The sequence below is a fragment of the Microtus pennsylvanicus genome, chromosome 10, assembly GCF_037038515.1.
Source record: "Microtus pennsylvanicus isolate mMicPen1 chromosome 10, mMicPen1.hap1, whole genome shotgun sequence".
Classification (NCBI taxonomy): Eukaryota; Metazoa; Chordata; class Mammalia; order Rodentia; family Cricetidae; genus Microtus; species Microtus pennsylvanicus.
Window position 1 is genome coordinate 86,662,698 of NC_134588.1, and position 17,884 is coordinate 86,680,581.

Below are 17,884 nucleotides of genomic sequence, written 5' to 3' on the forward strand. Positions count from 1 at the left end.
ATTAATAAAAATAATATAGATTAATATAATGGGTTGAATTAATATGTAAGAGTTAGCCAAGAAGAAGCTAGAGCTAAGGGACCAAGAAGTGGTTTAAATAATACAGTTTCTGTGTGATTAGTTTGGGGCTAAGCAGCAGGGAACTAACTAGCGGCCTTCTTACTACACCAGGCTGACGTTGAACTCAGTATGCCCCTCCTGCCACCATCTCTTGGATGGGTTCTGGGATTACAGCCACACACCACCTTGGCCTGCTTCATCTTTGATTTCTTGCCTGGAAAAAGAGCCAATAGCTCTACCTAGTTCACCTAGGGTTCTGATGGTGGGAAGAAGATGAGGCATGGAGACAAAACTGTAGGCTCTCCTGCGATCTTTAAGTGGGAGTAATGTATATTACTTCCTGTAAATAGAACACCAGCATTCCAATACCACAGTCCAGGAAATATCGAAAATGTATTTCTCTGGCTCTCAGAACCAAACTATGTTTAATTTAATTGGGGATAGAGGGATGAAACAAATGTTCCCCCCCCCCCCTCTGTGTGTGTGTGTGTGTGTGTGTGTGTGTGTGTCTGGAGGCTGGCCCAGAGTGATGTGTCAGACCTGGCTCTATACACTGCAGCATTCCTTCTGTCAGAATGCACCGTTTAACACTCCCCTTTGGCTAGGACCATGGCCAGGAGGCCACCTTACCTCATCATCGCAGCTAATGGAGCATCTGCCATCCAGGGAGGCACACTGTGGGGGAAGGAAGCAAGGAGCCATATTACTGGGTCATCCCAGCATTTGATGCGGCTGCTGCCTAGCTATGGAGGTCATGGCCTGTGATGTAAGTACCAGGTTTCATCCTAAGGGAATGTTTCTAGATGAGACTTGGCTGTACTCTCTGGAGTGCGCACAGTTCAGAATCATAGTATCAAAGACACAATGTGGGGAGGGCTGGCTCTTTTCCACACCTCTAAATTATGTTGTCATTCAACACTGATGATATCTCCTAAAGATTTCAGATCTTTTGGTAACAAAAGATATAATTATGTCATTATTTAATTTAAAACTATTTCTCAATGACTTTAAAAGGAAACTCTTGTTTATGTTCTTAGTTTGTAGTTTCCTATCATATCATAATTTAAGAAATGATAAGCTCCTTATTCATCCATCCTTTGGTGGGTCTCTAGGTTGATTCCATATTGTGACTATTGCACATTAAATATGGAATTGCTCACTTGCTTTTTGTATGCTGATTCCATTTTCGTTGGAAATATACTTCTACCATTTATAACTGGGCAGGTAGAAGCAACTTAGTGGTTGCCATTTCTCCATTTCTGTTGAGTATTGGGCAGACGCCCCTGGGATGTCTTAGTTCAAACAACACAGCAAGGGGGAAGAATGCTTTTGGAAGATTTCCCAAGGGGCAATAGCCCCTTGAAGTCTTTGAGCCAGAAAGGCAGATGCTTGATTCAACAAAGCAGGTCATATGATGGCCTTCTACAGGGTGATAAGAAGAAGCACAAATTACAAGCTGGACATCACATGTGACTGGAATAAACCTGCCCTGGAATAACAAAAGACCCCAATATTAAGAGAGAAACTCTTTCTATAAAGCCAGTCTCCTCCTTGCCTCATCCCAACGGTCCCTGGGAGCAAATCTCCTGCTCTGCCCAGCCTGTGGCGTCTAACATGCCGGCAGCCTGATCTGTACTGGAAATGAATGGTACTCTGAGGAGCCGGCAATCCATTTCACCAACGTTCACCAGAAATCTGGCACTGCCAGAACCAGCTCCCCATACAGAGACACCTGTGCGCCAACAGCGCAGCTAATGCTGCGGGATGCCAGGGAGCACTTACCTGTCTGCTGGCAGTCCAGAACTTCCTCTGGAAGAATTCGAGTTTCATCTGAATGCCTACAGCTGGGATAGATCGTAAATAAAACAAAACATCAGAGATCCCTTTACACAACTATTTCAGTTTGTCATGGGAAATTCTCTGTCATGGCGAGAGCTGACGTAAACATACCAGAACAAACTAACAGTGATCCATCCATACACCTACGACCTTATAGCACTGACCTTTCTTCTTACAGGTCAGGGAGTCCCAAGAGTCCCTGCACTCAGAACACAGTCACAAACTGAAGTCGGTGTTCCTTATAGCGGTGTTTCTTCAGTATGCGTTCCTAAATTTCATCTATTTGTGGCACCACCACAAGCTGACTGACATTTGTCATAAAAAAAAGATACCCAGTAGCTAAATATCTCTTTAGTTCTTTTCTCCGCTGTGACTTTCGGGACCCAATATATTCTGCATGGTGTTTTTTTTTTTTTCCTTGTCTGTTTGTTTAGAGACAAACCATCTGAAAGGCAGCAGTCATGAGGTTGGTATCTGCAAGGCAGCCACTTTCTAGGACTGTGACTTGGCTTCACTGGACCCTAGACCCACGCCCCAGTGCACATCTTCCCCAGGAGGTAGACGGAATATACAGCTCTGTATGTCTATAGAAATCTTTCTGCCTTTCTCACGCAACAGTAAAAGCTAGCTGCAGCAACAGACACTGAGAGGAAAGGAATTGTAGGCCGTGGCAGTCGGTGGAAGCTTACAACCAGCCCATGAACAGGCTCGTCATATGTCTGCCCAGAAAGCCACGTCAGCATAACTTAGAAAGCGAAACGGTCAGGGCCCAAATCTCATCAGATGGTAATAATACTTCACAGGAGTTCAAAGAATGATTCAGCAGGATTGGCGGGTGGGGAGGCTGGGGTAGCCTGTACCCCAGTGCAAGGCCTTTCCAGGGTTTGCCATGATGTTGTACATTGCCTGTGTGCTATTTATCTTTCCTTCAACACCGATGATAACGTCAAACCAAATAATAACAACACCAAGAGAAAACGCAAATAGTTAAAAACAAAAAATAATCTCACGGGTGATAGTGTAGTTGGAATTACAGAGAAAGACGAGGACTCTAACTAAGTCAATCATTGTTCACAGTTGGTTCCCAACAGAATGGAATCCCCTGGGAGCTCTAAGGAAAAGCACCTATGCCAGGGTATCTTCCTCTCCTTGTGAAGGTCACATAGCTCAGACTTAATGGAGATGTAAATTGAGGCATAGTTTTTCTCTGGAGTCTTTAGCACCTTGACTCTACAGACCTAATAGCAGAGTTGGGCCCCTGGTTGAGCTTCCCATGCAGGGAAAATGATCTTGGAGTCTGGGGGACATTTGTAGCATTTCAGAGACAAAGCGTCTTTCAAAATGCCTACCAGGCTAAAGCAGGGAGCATACTAACACGCAGCTGGGATTTGCTCAGGTGTACCAAGAGTCAAGGGCTGTATCCTTTACTATAAAAAAGCTTGGGACAAGCACTTGTGGTTTTGCAAAAGTCCGGTAGGAGCCGACAGCAACTGACTTCAGAGAAGAGGGCCTCAATGTTGCTGCTCGAGCTGGCGACTGGTACCTAGGAGGAGCAAGGAGACTTTCTGTCCTCTTCTTTATAGCTCGCCAGCTGCCCGCCCTGGCACTGAGAAACTCTAATGTCAAGAGCGTGACAAGCTGCAATGAGAATTCCCATCCTATAGGATGAGAACACAGGAATTCCTGAACAGTCAGTGCACAGCAACCTCCCCATAGTGTTTCTCCTTCCAACCATTCAGAGTTGTCTTACTGCCTGCCACCTCCCGTGTTTCCCCAGCGGTGCCCTTTCGGAGCACCCTCCCATCTTCTGGCAGGACCCCTTATTCACCTCCCTAATGAATCTAGCTGCTCCCTCCAGGCTGTTTATCCATCCCACATACTTGGAGTCTGCTATCATCTGCCTCTATTGGTCCTGCACCCCATCTCCTCAAGGCAATTTAATCTTTCCTTATGAGTCAGTTCCTCTGCCCCATTAATCATACAGGCAGGCCGACTTTCTCTGATCTCTCTCCAATGATCTGCATCCTTGCCCTAGGCTTGATGCCCTAACCAAGACACCGCTCCTCTGGCTCATTCGCCTCTGCGCCAAAAGGCTACTGTCCAGAGATCCTAGGATTCTGAGGGTAACTTGTCTGCCCAGTTGCACATGGCTATGTTCCTGCTGGCTACCCCCCATGCCAACTCCAGCAGCATAGCGTTGGCTCCTATATCACATTTGGACTTCCAGGGTTTTCATCTAGACTTTTGAATGCTTCTCTATGATTCAGAGACTCATAATCACATTGGTTGGTTGAGTTTATGATGTCCCCCCCCCCCCCGCTGACCTTCACTGTGCTAAGCTCTGTGTTGGGTGCTACTTGAAATGGGATCACTAACCCTGTCAGCATCCTGCTGAGAAATAGCTCCATGGTAAGGGCTGCACTATAGGCAGAAGCAAATGATTCTGGGATATGAAGTGGGCTAAGGGATCTGTGCATGTTATGGCAAGGAAATCTAACTCAAGGCAAAATAGGAATCAAGAGGAAACAGGAATCTAAACGGAGGAAACAGCACGAGCAAAGGCAGGGAGTCTTTAAGACCATGGGGCTCTGAGGATTGAAAAGAGAAGGCACAGAGACCTGGGTGTTAGTCCAAGGCATATGAAGACTTCCCCATAGGCTGGGGATTAGCTCAGGGCCCAATCTAGCCATGTTTTGTAAATAAAGTTTTATTGGAACAGTCATTTGTTTACATACTGTCTGGGCCTATAATGCTAAAGCTGAGGCATTACAGCAGAGACAGAATGGCCCACAGAGCCTAAGCATTTACGGTCTGCCCCTTCACAGCAAAACCACCACTGGCATTTGCTGTAGGTATGACTAAAGGTACATACAGAAGCAGCAGGACCAGCTTGGGAGTTTTGAACACCCACTCAAACGCTTGCAGAACAAATGCCAGGCACAGGGCCCAAACAGTGGGCCACAGGACTGTGCACAAACTGTGGCCAAAGGTGCACAGGGTTCACTATTTCTTAAGCATGGAAATGATTTAGAGTACAACCAAACAATAAACAATAGGGGTAAAACACGAGGCCAAGCATGACTCGGTTTCCTTTGTTTTGTTCCACATGTTTTTCCTTTTCAACTCTTATCAGAGAAAGCATTTTTACCTCCGCGAGCCCACTCCTTACACCGTCCGCCACAACCTAAGTGGAACCTGAGGTCTTTCTCATGCCCATCTGTTTGGTTCTTTCAACAACATTTCAAGCCCTAACAGTATATTCTGCTTCAAGTCGATCTTGCTAATTTAATAAGGAAAACAAGGGCAGAAAATGCTTTGGTGAAACTCAAATCCCAAGGAGAGCTCAGAAAATAAAAACACCATTGCATGGGTTTGAAATTTTTTAGACAGTCCAGAAAATCATGAACATATTTTCCTGGAGTCCGCGGTATTCCTCACTTCCATGGGATTAGAATGTTTCAGGGCTCCTAGCTCATAACCTCCATTGTAAAAACACGGGTTGCTTTCGCATACAACACTGAACATACCCACATACAGTATTCCACAGGATCTTTTCCAATGTGCCTCCTGATATGAGCTGAACATTTGCGGGTAGACTTCAGAATTCAGCAAACCATCAGACTTGTTAGGAGCATTGTCATCCTGAAGATCTACAAGCTCATTCCCCTGAAATACTCGAATATCTCAGACCCACGCATCTCTTTGGATCTGAACTATACAGATGATGGCTTCTGCAACTCTTGCCATTATGATAATAAGGCATGGGTACAAACCAGCTCAACATCATACAACTCAGATCTTTCCTGAATGTCTTCCTTCTAGACTTTTCTCTTTACCCTATCTTATAACATTTTACCCCCTTTACCCAATTCCATCCTCTATTTTTTGTTTCTGTATCTATCAGAAGCCCAATCAGTGCTAGGCAGGGGGTTGGTTGTCGTAACGATGCAAGGTACAATAACAAGGCTGGTAGACTGTGGAGGGCTGTCTAACCACTGAAGAGATCCAACCTTGGACTGACAGAGGTCATCACAGAGCATCACTCATGACTATCTGGCTATTAGAATGCCCGTGGTCCATTCATTTGAATATAGGTGGAGGCAGCTATCTCTGGTGCTCGGATTCTGTGCTATCAAAATTGATGGCTATTGATGATGTGGCTATGTAAACTAAAAGTGAATATAATTTATCCCTGGGCTCCTTAGTTACGTGAGTCACATTTTCTGAGGATGATAGCTTTGTGACCCCCAAAGGTCACTGTACTAATCTAGAACATTTTCACCTTTACAAAAAGTTCTATTGGACAGTAACCAGCAATCACAAGAGGGATGGAAGGTAAAGTTCTCTGAAGTCCCTGCCCATATTATTCCTTCCTAGAGGGGAAAGGAATGAGGATGGTGTATGTATGGAGGGCTTTGAGAATTCAGATGAGATACGTCTTCCATCACGATTCAACTTGGTTCTGCAAGGGGAAATTGTTAATTATCTTGAGAAAACCCCCAAAGAAATTAATGCAATATGCTCAATATGGCTACCACCCCCAAGACTGATTTATTTTGCTTTATAAAATTTGAGAATACAAATTACATTTCCAGTGCTATTATATTCAAATGCACTCAAGATGAAATCATGCCTGCATCTCATATCACGTTAATAGACATGCATTCAAGGGTAATCTGAAACTCACCAAGTAACAATGTCACATGTAAAATTAGAAATAAAATAACATTTTCATATTGTATTCATTTAGAAATCATTTTCTGCAGGCTTGGCCTCAACGTGCAATCTACCCCGAGGAGCACAAATCCAGTTTATAAAATAGCATTCACCAGGCCTGGCATGAAAGCTTCAACAAACACCCCCGTTTCTAAATACGCTCTGTACCTCCAGCCGTAAAATAGGTTCACATGCACTTGGAAGGCTCATCCAGGAGACAGAAAAGCAATCCCAGCACCATCAATGAATTTTAACTGAAGTGTGGTGTTGGGGAATTGGTGAGTCCAGTTCCTAAGACTACTGCTCTGAGCCTCAAGGACATCACTTTACTTCCTTCCTCCTTAAGGAGAGTCTCACTGCCTCATTTCTGGAAGAAAAAAAGAAAACGTGGGGCAAGGAAAAGACTATAAAATATGACGTGTGTTAGACTGATTTCATGGGATCACAGAATTGGTTACGTTATTGGCACAATGTGTTTCCGGTTCTTTGATTCTCTTCTATCTCAGGACTGATGCACCTTTAATAACCATATGTTGATAGTAAACACAAAACTCATCCATGATAAACACGAACTGTCTGTAAACTGAAATGTTCTGTAGGGTTCATAAGATTATGGCACGCAAGCTCTTCAGGATGACCGAGAGGAATGCTCCACCGTGCAGATGGTGTCGGTGGGGCCTCTGGAATGGTACACATTCAGTGCAAGGCCAGAGGAGTCAGAGCACAGGACTAAAGGGGGTTATTATCATTGCCATGGCCACCACACAGCTCTGTGTGCTCCCTGGCCATGTATACAGGCATCAAGAGTTTAAAAGACTTGGTACTTGCTGACAATTGAGGACAACAATCATTTCTTTGTGGCTTACAAGTGGAGTCATATCCTGCAGCTTCCCTGTGCTCACCTGACCACAGATAGAAAAATTCTCAAAGATTTTGACCCATGAGTTGAACCCGTGATTGGAAGCTATCTCTTTGTTATAGAGAATGAAAGTGTAGTAAAATAATAAATGCAAGAGGTGAGGAGCGTTTCCCACACCACTCCTCTCTTGAGAGTAGAACTTTGATTTCTGGAACCAAATGTCCACTCAGGTTTTCTCCTCTAGAAAAACCAGTTCCCTGCTGGACAGACTTTTCAAGCAAATTGATGGTTATTATAAATGCTGGGTTAAAATCCAGGACTGAAGAGATGGCTCAGAGGTTAAGAGTATTGACTGCTCTTCCAGTGGTTCTGAGGATTCCCAGCAACCACATGGTGGCTCACAACGATCTATAATGAGATCTGATGCCTTCTTCTAACATTGTATACACAATAAATAAATGTTTTTAAAAAAATCTCCTATCCAGTTCCAGCCCACACTTTGACAGTATCCCTGAATTGTTCTCCCTTTGTACACAATGGCAAAGATTGCTCTATGCGATAGGAGAAAAGAAAAAAAAAAAGCCAGGCATACTGGGGTTCCAACTTGCCTTAATTAACAGTCCACCAAAATAGTTGTTAGCCAAGCCACATTTGTTTAAATGTTTTCTTTTGTTTGTTTTCAAAACAGTTAATTGCAAGTAGAACTAACAAGGAATTGGAATGTCACTACTTCAGAAGATTTCACAATAAACCCAGGTTTTGGAATAAGGCCACTGGTGGCACTGGAGTGTTGAAGGAGAGAACTCTTCACCGCACCAGTGCACATCTATTCCAGAGGCCTGAGGATGTCCAGAGAGAGAGAGCTTCCCACAGGAATAGCAACTGAAAACTTTAATGGGAATTATGACATAGCTCATCTGCAAAGTATTTCATGTGAAGGCTTTAATGAATCACATGATGGAATGTTGGGCAGAAGAAGACAACCAAAATCCTGGGACTAATTTGGGTGAAACTGAGAACAGAGCATCCTTGCAAAGTCTGGAGGGGCAGCTGCTTTGCTGTCCCCTGGGTTTTAGGATGAAGGACCCACAGTTTTCTTAAAACACTGTCAGTAAATGAGGCCAAGTAGCCACAAGCTTTAGAGAAATACAGGTCGGAGCAGTTTGTGTTCATCAGAATCTTGGGAAGGTCTGGAAACGCATCTTTAGAGGGAGGCGTTATTGCAGAAACAAGGGGAAACTCTCATAGCGGCAGACACACTGCATATTTTAGCTGATACCAAATGAAGAAACAGAAGGATAAAAGGGGAGGAGGTACTTGGAATATTAGCCCCCTTACCAAATGCATAGTTCACTTCAGAAGCATTCCCTGCGGTGTGTGGGAGGTAAAGGTTCTCGTACTATGGAGTAATGCTTTTAAATAATGAAGAGATGTGTGATGTATGTCTGTGCTGAAAGGGAGGGAGGAGAGATGGGGCTCATGTTATCTCTCAATTGACAAAACGATGGTGGAGGATTTCCTTTGAAGACACATAGCTGTGGAAGTCTGTTTTAATCTAGAATTTTCTCAACCTACTGTCTGAGCCTGACTGACTTCTTGGGGACATGTGGAAGAAGGCCAGGTGTCTCGGCTCCCACACCTCTTTTATGGCCACTTCTCATTCCGGTCAGAGTTTCTTGGGAACCGTCACTGTTAGCAAAATCTAATAAATGACAATTATACATGCTTCCTCCATTTGGGTTCTAATTACTTGACTGAATCAATGTTGAAAAGAATTAACAGGACTTGTGGAATGGAATAATAATTTTTTCTTTACCCCGGAGGTAATCTGGAAGTATTTTCCAGACTTCATTTGCAGAAACCTATATTCCCCCAGCTTTCCAAGGCTGCTGGACCTGGCATTGAGAGTTTTTTGTCAGATCATTTTATGCTCACAAAACTCTTCAAATAATATAATTTCAACAGAGATTTCAAGGCAATGCATAAAGAGTTGATTCGCATCCCTTCGCCCTTTCAGAGCAAAACACTTAAGCCTCGGGTTTCATTGTATTTTAATCGCGACTACACAAATCATTCCCTATTAAGAAAATTATAAGCTCCATATTATAGGTCCCTAGTCAATAATTCTTATTAGGTCGCCACCTAATAACATTCACCAAAGACATTATAACAAAATCAGGGGTCAAATTTCTAAACATTTCAAAACCCATAATAGAAAGGCGACATACATTTGCCAAACACCTCTGAGCTGAACGTTTGTTACTGTGTTTAATACAAAGCAACAGTAAAAATATTCTCATGGGCAGCCCACAAGGCCGGGGGTATGGCTCAGTCCTCCAATTGTGAAGCTCATGTTACAGGGCATGTAGAAGGAAAGGGGAATTGACCAGACATTCAGCTCCCGGGAGAAACTCTGGGTCCATTGCAAAGCTGCCAAGCTCTGTTTCCCTATAGGGATGTGTGGGAACTATGGTGACTTGGGGTCCACCCCATGTGCAGTGGGTAGAAAGGGAGTCCTAGGGTTCGGCTCGGCTCAGCACCTTGTGAGGAAGCTATGTAGATGTTCTATGTTTTTGATGCTGCAGCAGCAGAATACGCAGATCTACACTTCTTAGAAAAGAAGTTGCTCCCTGAGTAATGTATAGAATTGCCAGATAAAATATTTTTGACTTGCTAAATCTGGTAACCAGAACCCACCCGAGGGTCACATGTCATAACTGCAGGTGACCTCAGTGGCCTCCAGGGCAATGTTAGCCCTGGGAAGGCTGAGATAGCTTGCATCTGCAGCCTAATTCAGGGTTGGGAGCCAAGGACACCTCTATCAACGTGACACCCATGATGTAAATAGTGGTTCCACAAAATGAAATTCTTATCCAGAAAGATAAGTTTAGTAAAAATTTTTTTTTTTACAAAATATATCCCGAATTGCAATATCCAAACAGCACTCCTTATTAGGATAATATGGTTTGATGAGGAAATTGCTTATTTTTAAATAACTATCACTTTACCAAGATTCCAAAACGTCTGACTTGTCTTGAAATATCGCACTGCTGGGGATCCTGATCAGATTCTCAAACCCTTTAATATCTGCTTCTTCCAGACACAGGGGCATTAGCGTTGCTTCTACTGTGGGAGTGAGCAGCGACACTCCTGCCATTACTAGTAAGGAACAATTGCACTGTTGGCGCCACAGAATAGTTGGATGTTATGGTCAATAGTTCTACCAGGTTAAATTCCCTTCATAGCATCCATCAAGATCTAGCATTAAGTTACAGTATATACACCATTTATTGTTTTGATTCCCCTCACCAGCTGGTTGAGGGTTGAAGTTGTGGTTGGAGAAAATCTGAGTCAGGGAGGCCAGAACTTTAGCAAGGTAAACACAAGAGGATGTGAGGTTCAGCTGTTGTTCCTAAGCTTTCCAATGTGGTGGATGGAAACACCTGTATTTTTCTATCAAACATCAGAGGCATTGACGCTGGGCAAGATACTACGCCATCTCCTGTCCTCTCTAACACATGCAATGAACTTGAAAGCTCAAGAAACTTAGTATGGTAAATTCCAGCATGCATCTACTTCCAAATAAATTAATGCATGCAACATTTTTTCACTGTTCACAGTATTTTTGCATTCTGTAAGACATTTTGTAATGAAAATTAGTTTATAAATCTGGCTATGAAAACACAGGGGCTAAGGAGATGATTTAGCAGTTACGGGCACTCTCTGTGCTTTCAGGGAACCTGAGTTTGTTTCCAATACCCTCATTGGGTTGTTCACAACCACCTAGTTCTGGTTTCCACAGGTCCCTGCACACATGAGGTGCACATAAAATCATGTACATACATATTCACATAATCAATAAATCTTTTAAAAAGTTGATAGCACATAATAATAGTAGTATTACTAGAATTCTATTTTTGAGGCAAGGTCTTGCTATGGAGCACTGACTGTCCTTGAATTTCTAACCTTTTGTCTCAGTGCCCTGAGTGCTGAGTGGAGAAGGGTTATAACCTTCTCCAACTAATACAGTAATTAATATTGTTATTAGACATTCTACTATGTGTGGGGTGTCAGCCAGAGGCATTAGAGACTTCACTGGCAAACCTCAAGAGGCCTTCAGTGACTATCATTCCCAGCCATATGAGACTCTAAGAAGACCAAGAATCAGAGAAGGAAGTCATGTGTTGGAACTCGTAGATAGGAATGTAGTCTTCATTCTTGATTTCCTCATCCAACAAAGTCAAAGAGAAGGACTTTTGATTTTTAACATGCTCTCAGTACCTTCTGAATATGTCACATAAGATGCATATTGGAGGTCTCAGCAAAAGTCATTTGCCATTCTCCATTTATAACTCAAGAATATTCATGGCACTTATCAAATTCAAGTTGAATTTGATTTGTTCAGGCCTTGATGAAGGCTTCTGCGACTTAGCCATGATCTTCACATTACTCTAAGAGCTACCAATGGTACATAAAAGTTTATGTAACTCTTCCTTGAAGGGTCAGGGTCTCTGTCATATGTGGAAATTCACAAGAACCCAGTAAGCAGGAATAAGGGAGACAGAGAGAGCATTTTAGGTCAGATGCAAAATCCTACGCTGTCAAAGGGAATGGGGCTTTGGAGAACTATCCGTCTGTGTGTTGACGCAAGTGACGAAGTTGAATGTCCCTAATTTTTACAAGACACAGACAGGATTTAATAAGGAAGTGCAAACAAAGCTGGTGATCATTCTGGAGCTAGCCTGTCATCAGTAGAATTGCCTTCTTGGTGGTGGGTCAACAAGACCATCCTTTTCTATCTGTATCCAGAATCACCAGTTCATTTTACCACGGAAAGGATGACTCCATTGCGTTCAGCCAGAGGAACAGCATGTATGTATGAGCTGGGCCTGCTTCCCTCTGGCCATCTCGATTCTCCAAAGTCAAACACCTGGGTGGCAGATGTGTCCAGCTACAACAGACCCTCCCAGAACAGCTGCACACAAGGCGGCCGTGTCGGGAGGGAGGAATGAACCCAGATACATTAAGAAGAAGGGCAGGCAGGGCTCTGGAGTAATCAAGCATCCTTTCCCAAACTTCCAGGAATCTCAAGACCTTGGGATGTGTGGGAACCAGCCCTGGAGTGATGGACTTTTGTCCCTTAGTTTAATCAGGCAGATGCAGAGGCTGGAAAAGCCATCTCCTGTTATTAAGAGATTCTCCCAAGCACACACTTGGAAGTTTGAAGGACTTTCTTCAGGGTTCCTTCAACGGTCTGTATTGGGATGGTCTCTTGAAGTGGGCTGTGGGGAAATCATGGGCCTTCACTTTTGATTGACAGGGAAGTTTGAATCCTTGTAAGCAAAGGCTACACCTAAGCGCTCAACAGACAGAGCCCTTAGGAATGAGTAGGAGGTCAGTGTCCCTCAACTTCAATATTTTTTCCATTCCAAAAAGGACTCCCTTTTTTCTTAGTGGGGCTCAGAAGATTTTAAATAAAAGCAGAATTGATGAAGGAATACTCCAACATAGGGCAATCCAGCCATGAGGCAGTTAATCAGCTTCCTTTCGCGCTTTCTTCAGGGCAAAGAGCTGAAAACACAGTTGTTACCAGCATTCTTCTTCGCAGACTTTCCTGGCACCCCCTGGCTCTTCTCCATTCCCTCAACTAAAGCATTCCAGGCCTCTGGCCTCCGGGAAGGGAAGACACAGAGAAACTCAGAGGCTAGGAACAAAATCTGGGGTTTTGAGTCTTTAAAGCTGAGGCCCTAAGCAACCTCAGGACAGGAGAGAAAATGCAGAAGCTACTGGGGTCTCGGGTGTTCCCCACCCAACCTCCAGTCCCTGCTGAGATTGCTGGGCAAGAACGGTACCTAGGACTGAAAGGAAGAACTCTGAGACCTTGAAGGAAAGATGTGTGCCATGATGTGTCTATTTTTACCTTGAGATGGTGCTTCCGGAGTAGAGGCGAGCGCTCTTAACTCACAATCATTTATCAGTGCTGTAAGGCAACAGAATTCCTGGGCTTTCTCTCCACCATCCTTGCTATTGCTGGACAGGAGACAGTATCCCAAAGTGCCCACACAGACAACTCAGCAGGACAAGGGCCCCTCCCCAGCAGGCTTGTCACGACAAGACCCCAGAACTATCAAGCGACTCCACGGTGACTGTCCCTGGAAGGAGGAGGCAATGACCCCAACCTGTGTATGTATTTCTTTCCAAGAGAAAGAATTAAAGTTATCCAACTATGCAAAGAGGTGGTCTTGAGAGAACGGAGTAATGACTGGCACTGTTTTTCTACCACTGTGTAAGAAAGCCTCTGCCGTATCCAATGCTTTCCAACCAGCCTTGAATGTCCCAGGAGAGGGGAAGTAGAACAATCTTACAAAGTCCCTATGTTCTGCACGTTTAGCCCTTTCTTCTTTTTAATAACATTTTTACCAATTCTCTGGGAAGTTCATGTACACAGCATATCATGTGCCTTGATTATATTCCCCTCCCATTGCTACTCTCCTAGTTCCCATCTTTATTGGTTTCCTTGGGGTAGTACATTAGGAGACAGTACCGAGAGTTTGTAAGACCTAAAGCAGTGTTTCTCAACCTGTGGTTGTGACCCACCTTGGGGTCGAATAACCCTGCATATCGGATATTTACATTATGATTCATAGCTAACAAAATTACAGTTATGGAGTAGCAACAAAAATAACTTCATGGTTGGGGTCACCACACCATGTGGAATATGTTAAAGGGTCGCAGCATTAGGAAGACTGAGAGCCACTGCCCTAGAGTCTCCGTGGGTAGACACTGATCTTATCACTCTTTTCAATTGAGAATATGCAAGTCTCTTAAGGGTTGAACTTGTGAATGGATGCTTGATGTTTCCCACCTGGAAGGTTTTTCAGAGAGACGTGGACCTGGACACACAGGTACAAGAGCCAAGAAAGCACTAGTCCCCATGACACAGGAAAGATCATTTACCAGGTATCCACCATAGGCAAGTCAGGACTGACTGGATCATCATACTTAACTGTTTGGTGATCTTCAAGGGAGTAAATAGTTTCTTCATGTTAAAGAAAAGTCGAGGGCTTGGGAGATGTCTCATTTGATAACACATGAAGACACGAGTCCCTAGCTGGGCACAGAAGTCATGTCTGTAACCCCTAGTGCTGGATAGTAGAAAAAAGAATCCAGAGCTCACTGGCTAGCAAGTCTAGCCCATCAGTGAGCTTCAGGTTTGGTGAAAGATTCTATCTCAAAACAAAAAGCAAGAGGAGTAAAGGGGAAGACTTGATGTCATGCATGTGCACATACCCATGTGAACATATAACACATAAGGCATATACACGCGCACACACACACAGACACACACATGCACATACACACACGAAAGGTAGAAGATTGCTGAGTGACTTAATCAGGGCCCTAAAGGTCCTTGGACTTGGTGGAACTAGGAACTGAGCCATGAACCTGATTCTTGAGTTAGCTACTCATTTTCTCCAATTCCTTTGGTCCACAGCAGGGTTTGCATCATGCCCTAGGAAGCTGTTTTGGAACTCTTTGGTGATGTTCTGATTGTTAGTGTCTAAATGTCCCACAATCCATGGGTCAATCCTTCATCATAAATGATTCTATGTGCTTGGTGGCCTCAAGCTCACTGCCTAGGGTGGAAGTACTTGGAAACAGGATCCACATCTGAGCCTTGAATCGGTTCTGATTCACAAACAGGAATACGGTATCTTTAGAAGTTTAGCCATGGTCCTATGTGTGAGCAAGAACCAGGTCTGCTTTTCTTTATCTCCACACAGGTTTACTCTCAAGGGTGTGAGGGACAGAGCAGTCGTGGTATAGAGCTTCGACCTCAGAGTGGAGGAGTGGCTTCCGCTTACTCCATTCCGCCTTCTCCTATTATAAAGTCTAAGATATTTACATATTAAGACATCCACTATAAGTTATCTTTTTATCTTACAAAGATAATACAGTTGGGACATGTAGTAGATTATTTTTGGTGGCATATTGGAAAATAGTTATATTTTATATTAATTTCATCTTGAAATATAGCCAACACATTCCATATTAAAAGAAGGGCAGGATATTGAGTGGGATAGGATCAGGAACTGCCCTGACTTCAGCATCCTCTCTACCACTGCGCCCAGCGTGCATTCTTATTCTCTGCCCTTGCTCCTTGCCTGTGGCTCGCCTCTGCTGGTCCTGGTTTGAAGCATAAACTTGGCTTCAGCAAACCTCGCATGCTTGCATGTTTCTTCCGTGCTTCTCTTTCATTTCTCTTGATTCTCAGCAAGGTCTAAGACGTTGGTGCCTGGGGCAGAGCTCAGTTGATGATAACTCTCTCATTTAAGAGCTGAACAGGAGTACAGAGGGGCCTTTTGTGCTTAAAGAACACCAGAATAGTGAGGGTACCCTCTTCCATGGGGGCTACATCACAATAGAGAGCTGAAGAGTTCAGGCCTGCTGTGGCACATTGGACCCTATCAGACGGCTTTGCCTCTGAATGACTGGCAGGCTGGGGAAGGGTACAGAGCCTTGCAAACTCTTTCTTTCAAAAAGCATCTTTATCATTATTGTCCGTGCTTTGGTCATTGCATTAGGAGATGGGACATGCTTTCCAGTTTTGTGGCATCCACCAGTTCCCTAAAATGAGGAGGGGGACTGAGCGCAAAGGAGCTAGCAAGGACCAGAACTTCCAGTAGATCAAAAGGGGCCTTTGTAGTGGTTACATCTGTACATTAAAAAGAATCTCTCCTAGTGCTAAAACAACATCTACATTCATTTGGGTCAGAGCCACATTCAAAATTTGAGAAATCTGACAAACATTGCTTCAGCACGTTAAAGTCTGCCAGCTCACAACAAGACAAGAAAGGGAGTCCAGCCGCCGCGTAGAAACACCCCTGGTGCCTCATTCGCACTCTCGACTCCCATCTTCCAGCTTCTCTTGAAAGAGAAAGATTCTGTCCTTTTTTCAGGTGCCAACCTCTCAGCTTAGCCCCGAAACGGGCAGCAAATTGCCCTTGGAGGTTGGTAGACTTCAAGAGGAATTCTGCTCTTTCCCCTAGAGGAAGCCGCTGGAGACTCTGCGTGCCTGATAAAGCCTTTAATAGCTAGAGAAACACAATTTGGGGTGGCCCTCGGGTAGACTAGACATGAATAATGCCTCATAAAAATAATTACTTCTACCCAGAGTACACACGCCAGAGGAGCTTGGTGGGGGCCGTCTCCACTGAGCAAAAGGAATCCTCCACCCAGGAGGCTGTCCACAGGGCAGAGTCATCTACGGCGCAGATCATATTCCCTGCTTTGGAGTGTGGCCCTCCGAACTAGTGCCGGAATTTTCTGAGGTCTTGGTTAAACCACACTGGGAGGTTTGTAGAATGGCTGTTTGTAAGTGTGCAGCATAATCAGGTTGGAAACGACCAACTTACATACTGAGGAGGGTGACAAAGGACACTAACCCTAGGACAGTCCGTGTAGCTGTGGAATAGATGGGTCATGAGTAAAGCCGAAAACTGGAATGCGCCATTGATCCCACAGTACTTATTTCATAAGCCAGCCTGCTAGTGGTATGCAGAGGTCAGCAGCTTGCCGGAAAGACTCCAGCGATAGCCCCAACTCTAGCTTGACAGAAAGAGCATATAGCACATTGCTGTCTGGGAACATATAATCTTTTATTTGAGGGGCAGAGAACCCCTTCATTCTTATGGATACCCCACCATTTCCTTTGGGGAATGATACACCTATAGTTTCAGCTCATGAGCTAGCTCTACTGTAGACTCGATTCTTTATCCCCAAGGCACAGGGATTCATCCTTCCTTCTTCTGCCCCTGATAGGTACTAGCCTGAGCTACACTGATGAGAACCAGCTCTTGAATTCTCAGCTGAAATTGACTTTTGCCGAGTTGGTCCAAGGGAAGCACTGGATAACGAGGGTCTGCTGAGAACAGGACCAACACACGGGAAAGGGAAACAAGAGACAGGGAACCTCGGTGACTTCTGCTGTGCTCTAGATCCAGATGAACTGGAAACTAGATAAAACTCTGGGGTTTTGTTTTAGTTATGTGAAACAGCGTCCACCTACTTCAGATCCCAAATAATTACTACCTTTTTTTGTACTGATATTAGCTTAAGCTAATCTGAACTTGGTTTCTGTTGTCTTCAGTGGAGATTTGAAACACTCAGCTGTGGTCTAGACGGTGGCCTCTCCTCTCACGAGAAGGGCAAAGGTACAGCTGAAGACACATGTGGTATGGGAGGCGGGTTTATGCCATGCACGCTGCCTTTCCTACTTCATGGCAAATATCATCTGTGCATGCTGGAGCACCTTCCCAGGCAGCCTCAGTACCCTCCACATGCAGAGCTCCATCAGCGGACCAAGTCGGCTGAGCACACAATGCTTCAGATGGCACAACCCTTGCCAGG

General features: G+C 44.3%; 1 protein-coding gene across 4 annotated transcripts in view; it reads right to left on the reverse strand.

The window, feature by feature from the left end:
* Positions 1-17,884, reverse strand: part of Cacna2d3 (calcium voltage-gated channel auxiliary subunit alpha2delta 3) — an 812,834-nt gene that overhangs the window by 86,092 nt on the left and 708,858 nt on the right. For all 4 annotated transcript variants that reach the window (XM_075988898.1, XM_075988900.1, XM_075988899.1 and 1 more), the window contains 2 exons: positions 1,843-1,904; positions 691-735 (listed from right to left, as the gene is read on the reverse strand). In XM_075988898.1, coding sequence (XP_075845013.1) covers positions 691-735; positions 1,843-1,904 — 107 coding nt within the window. The remainder of the gene's footprint in view (positions 1-690; positions 736-1,842; positions 1,905-17,884) is intronic.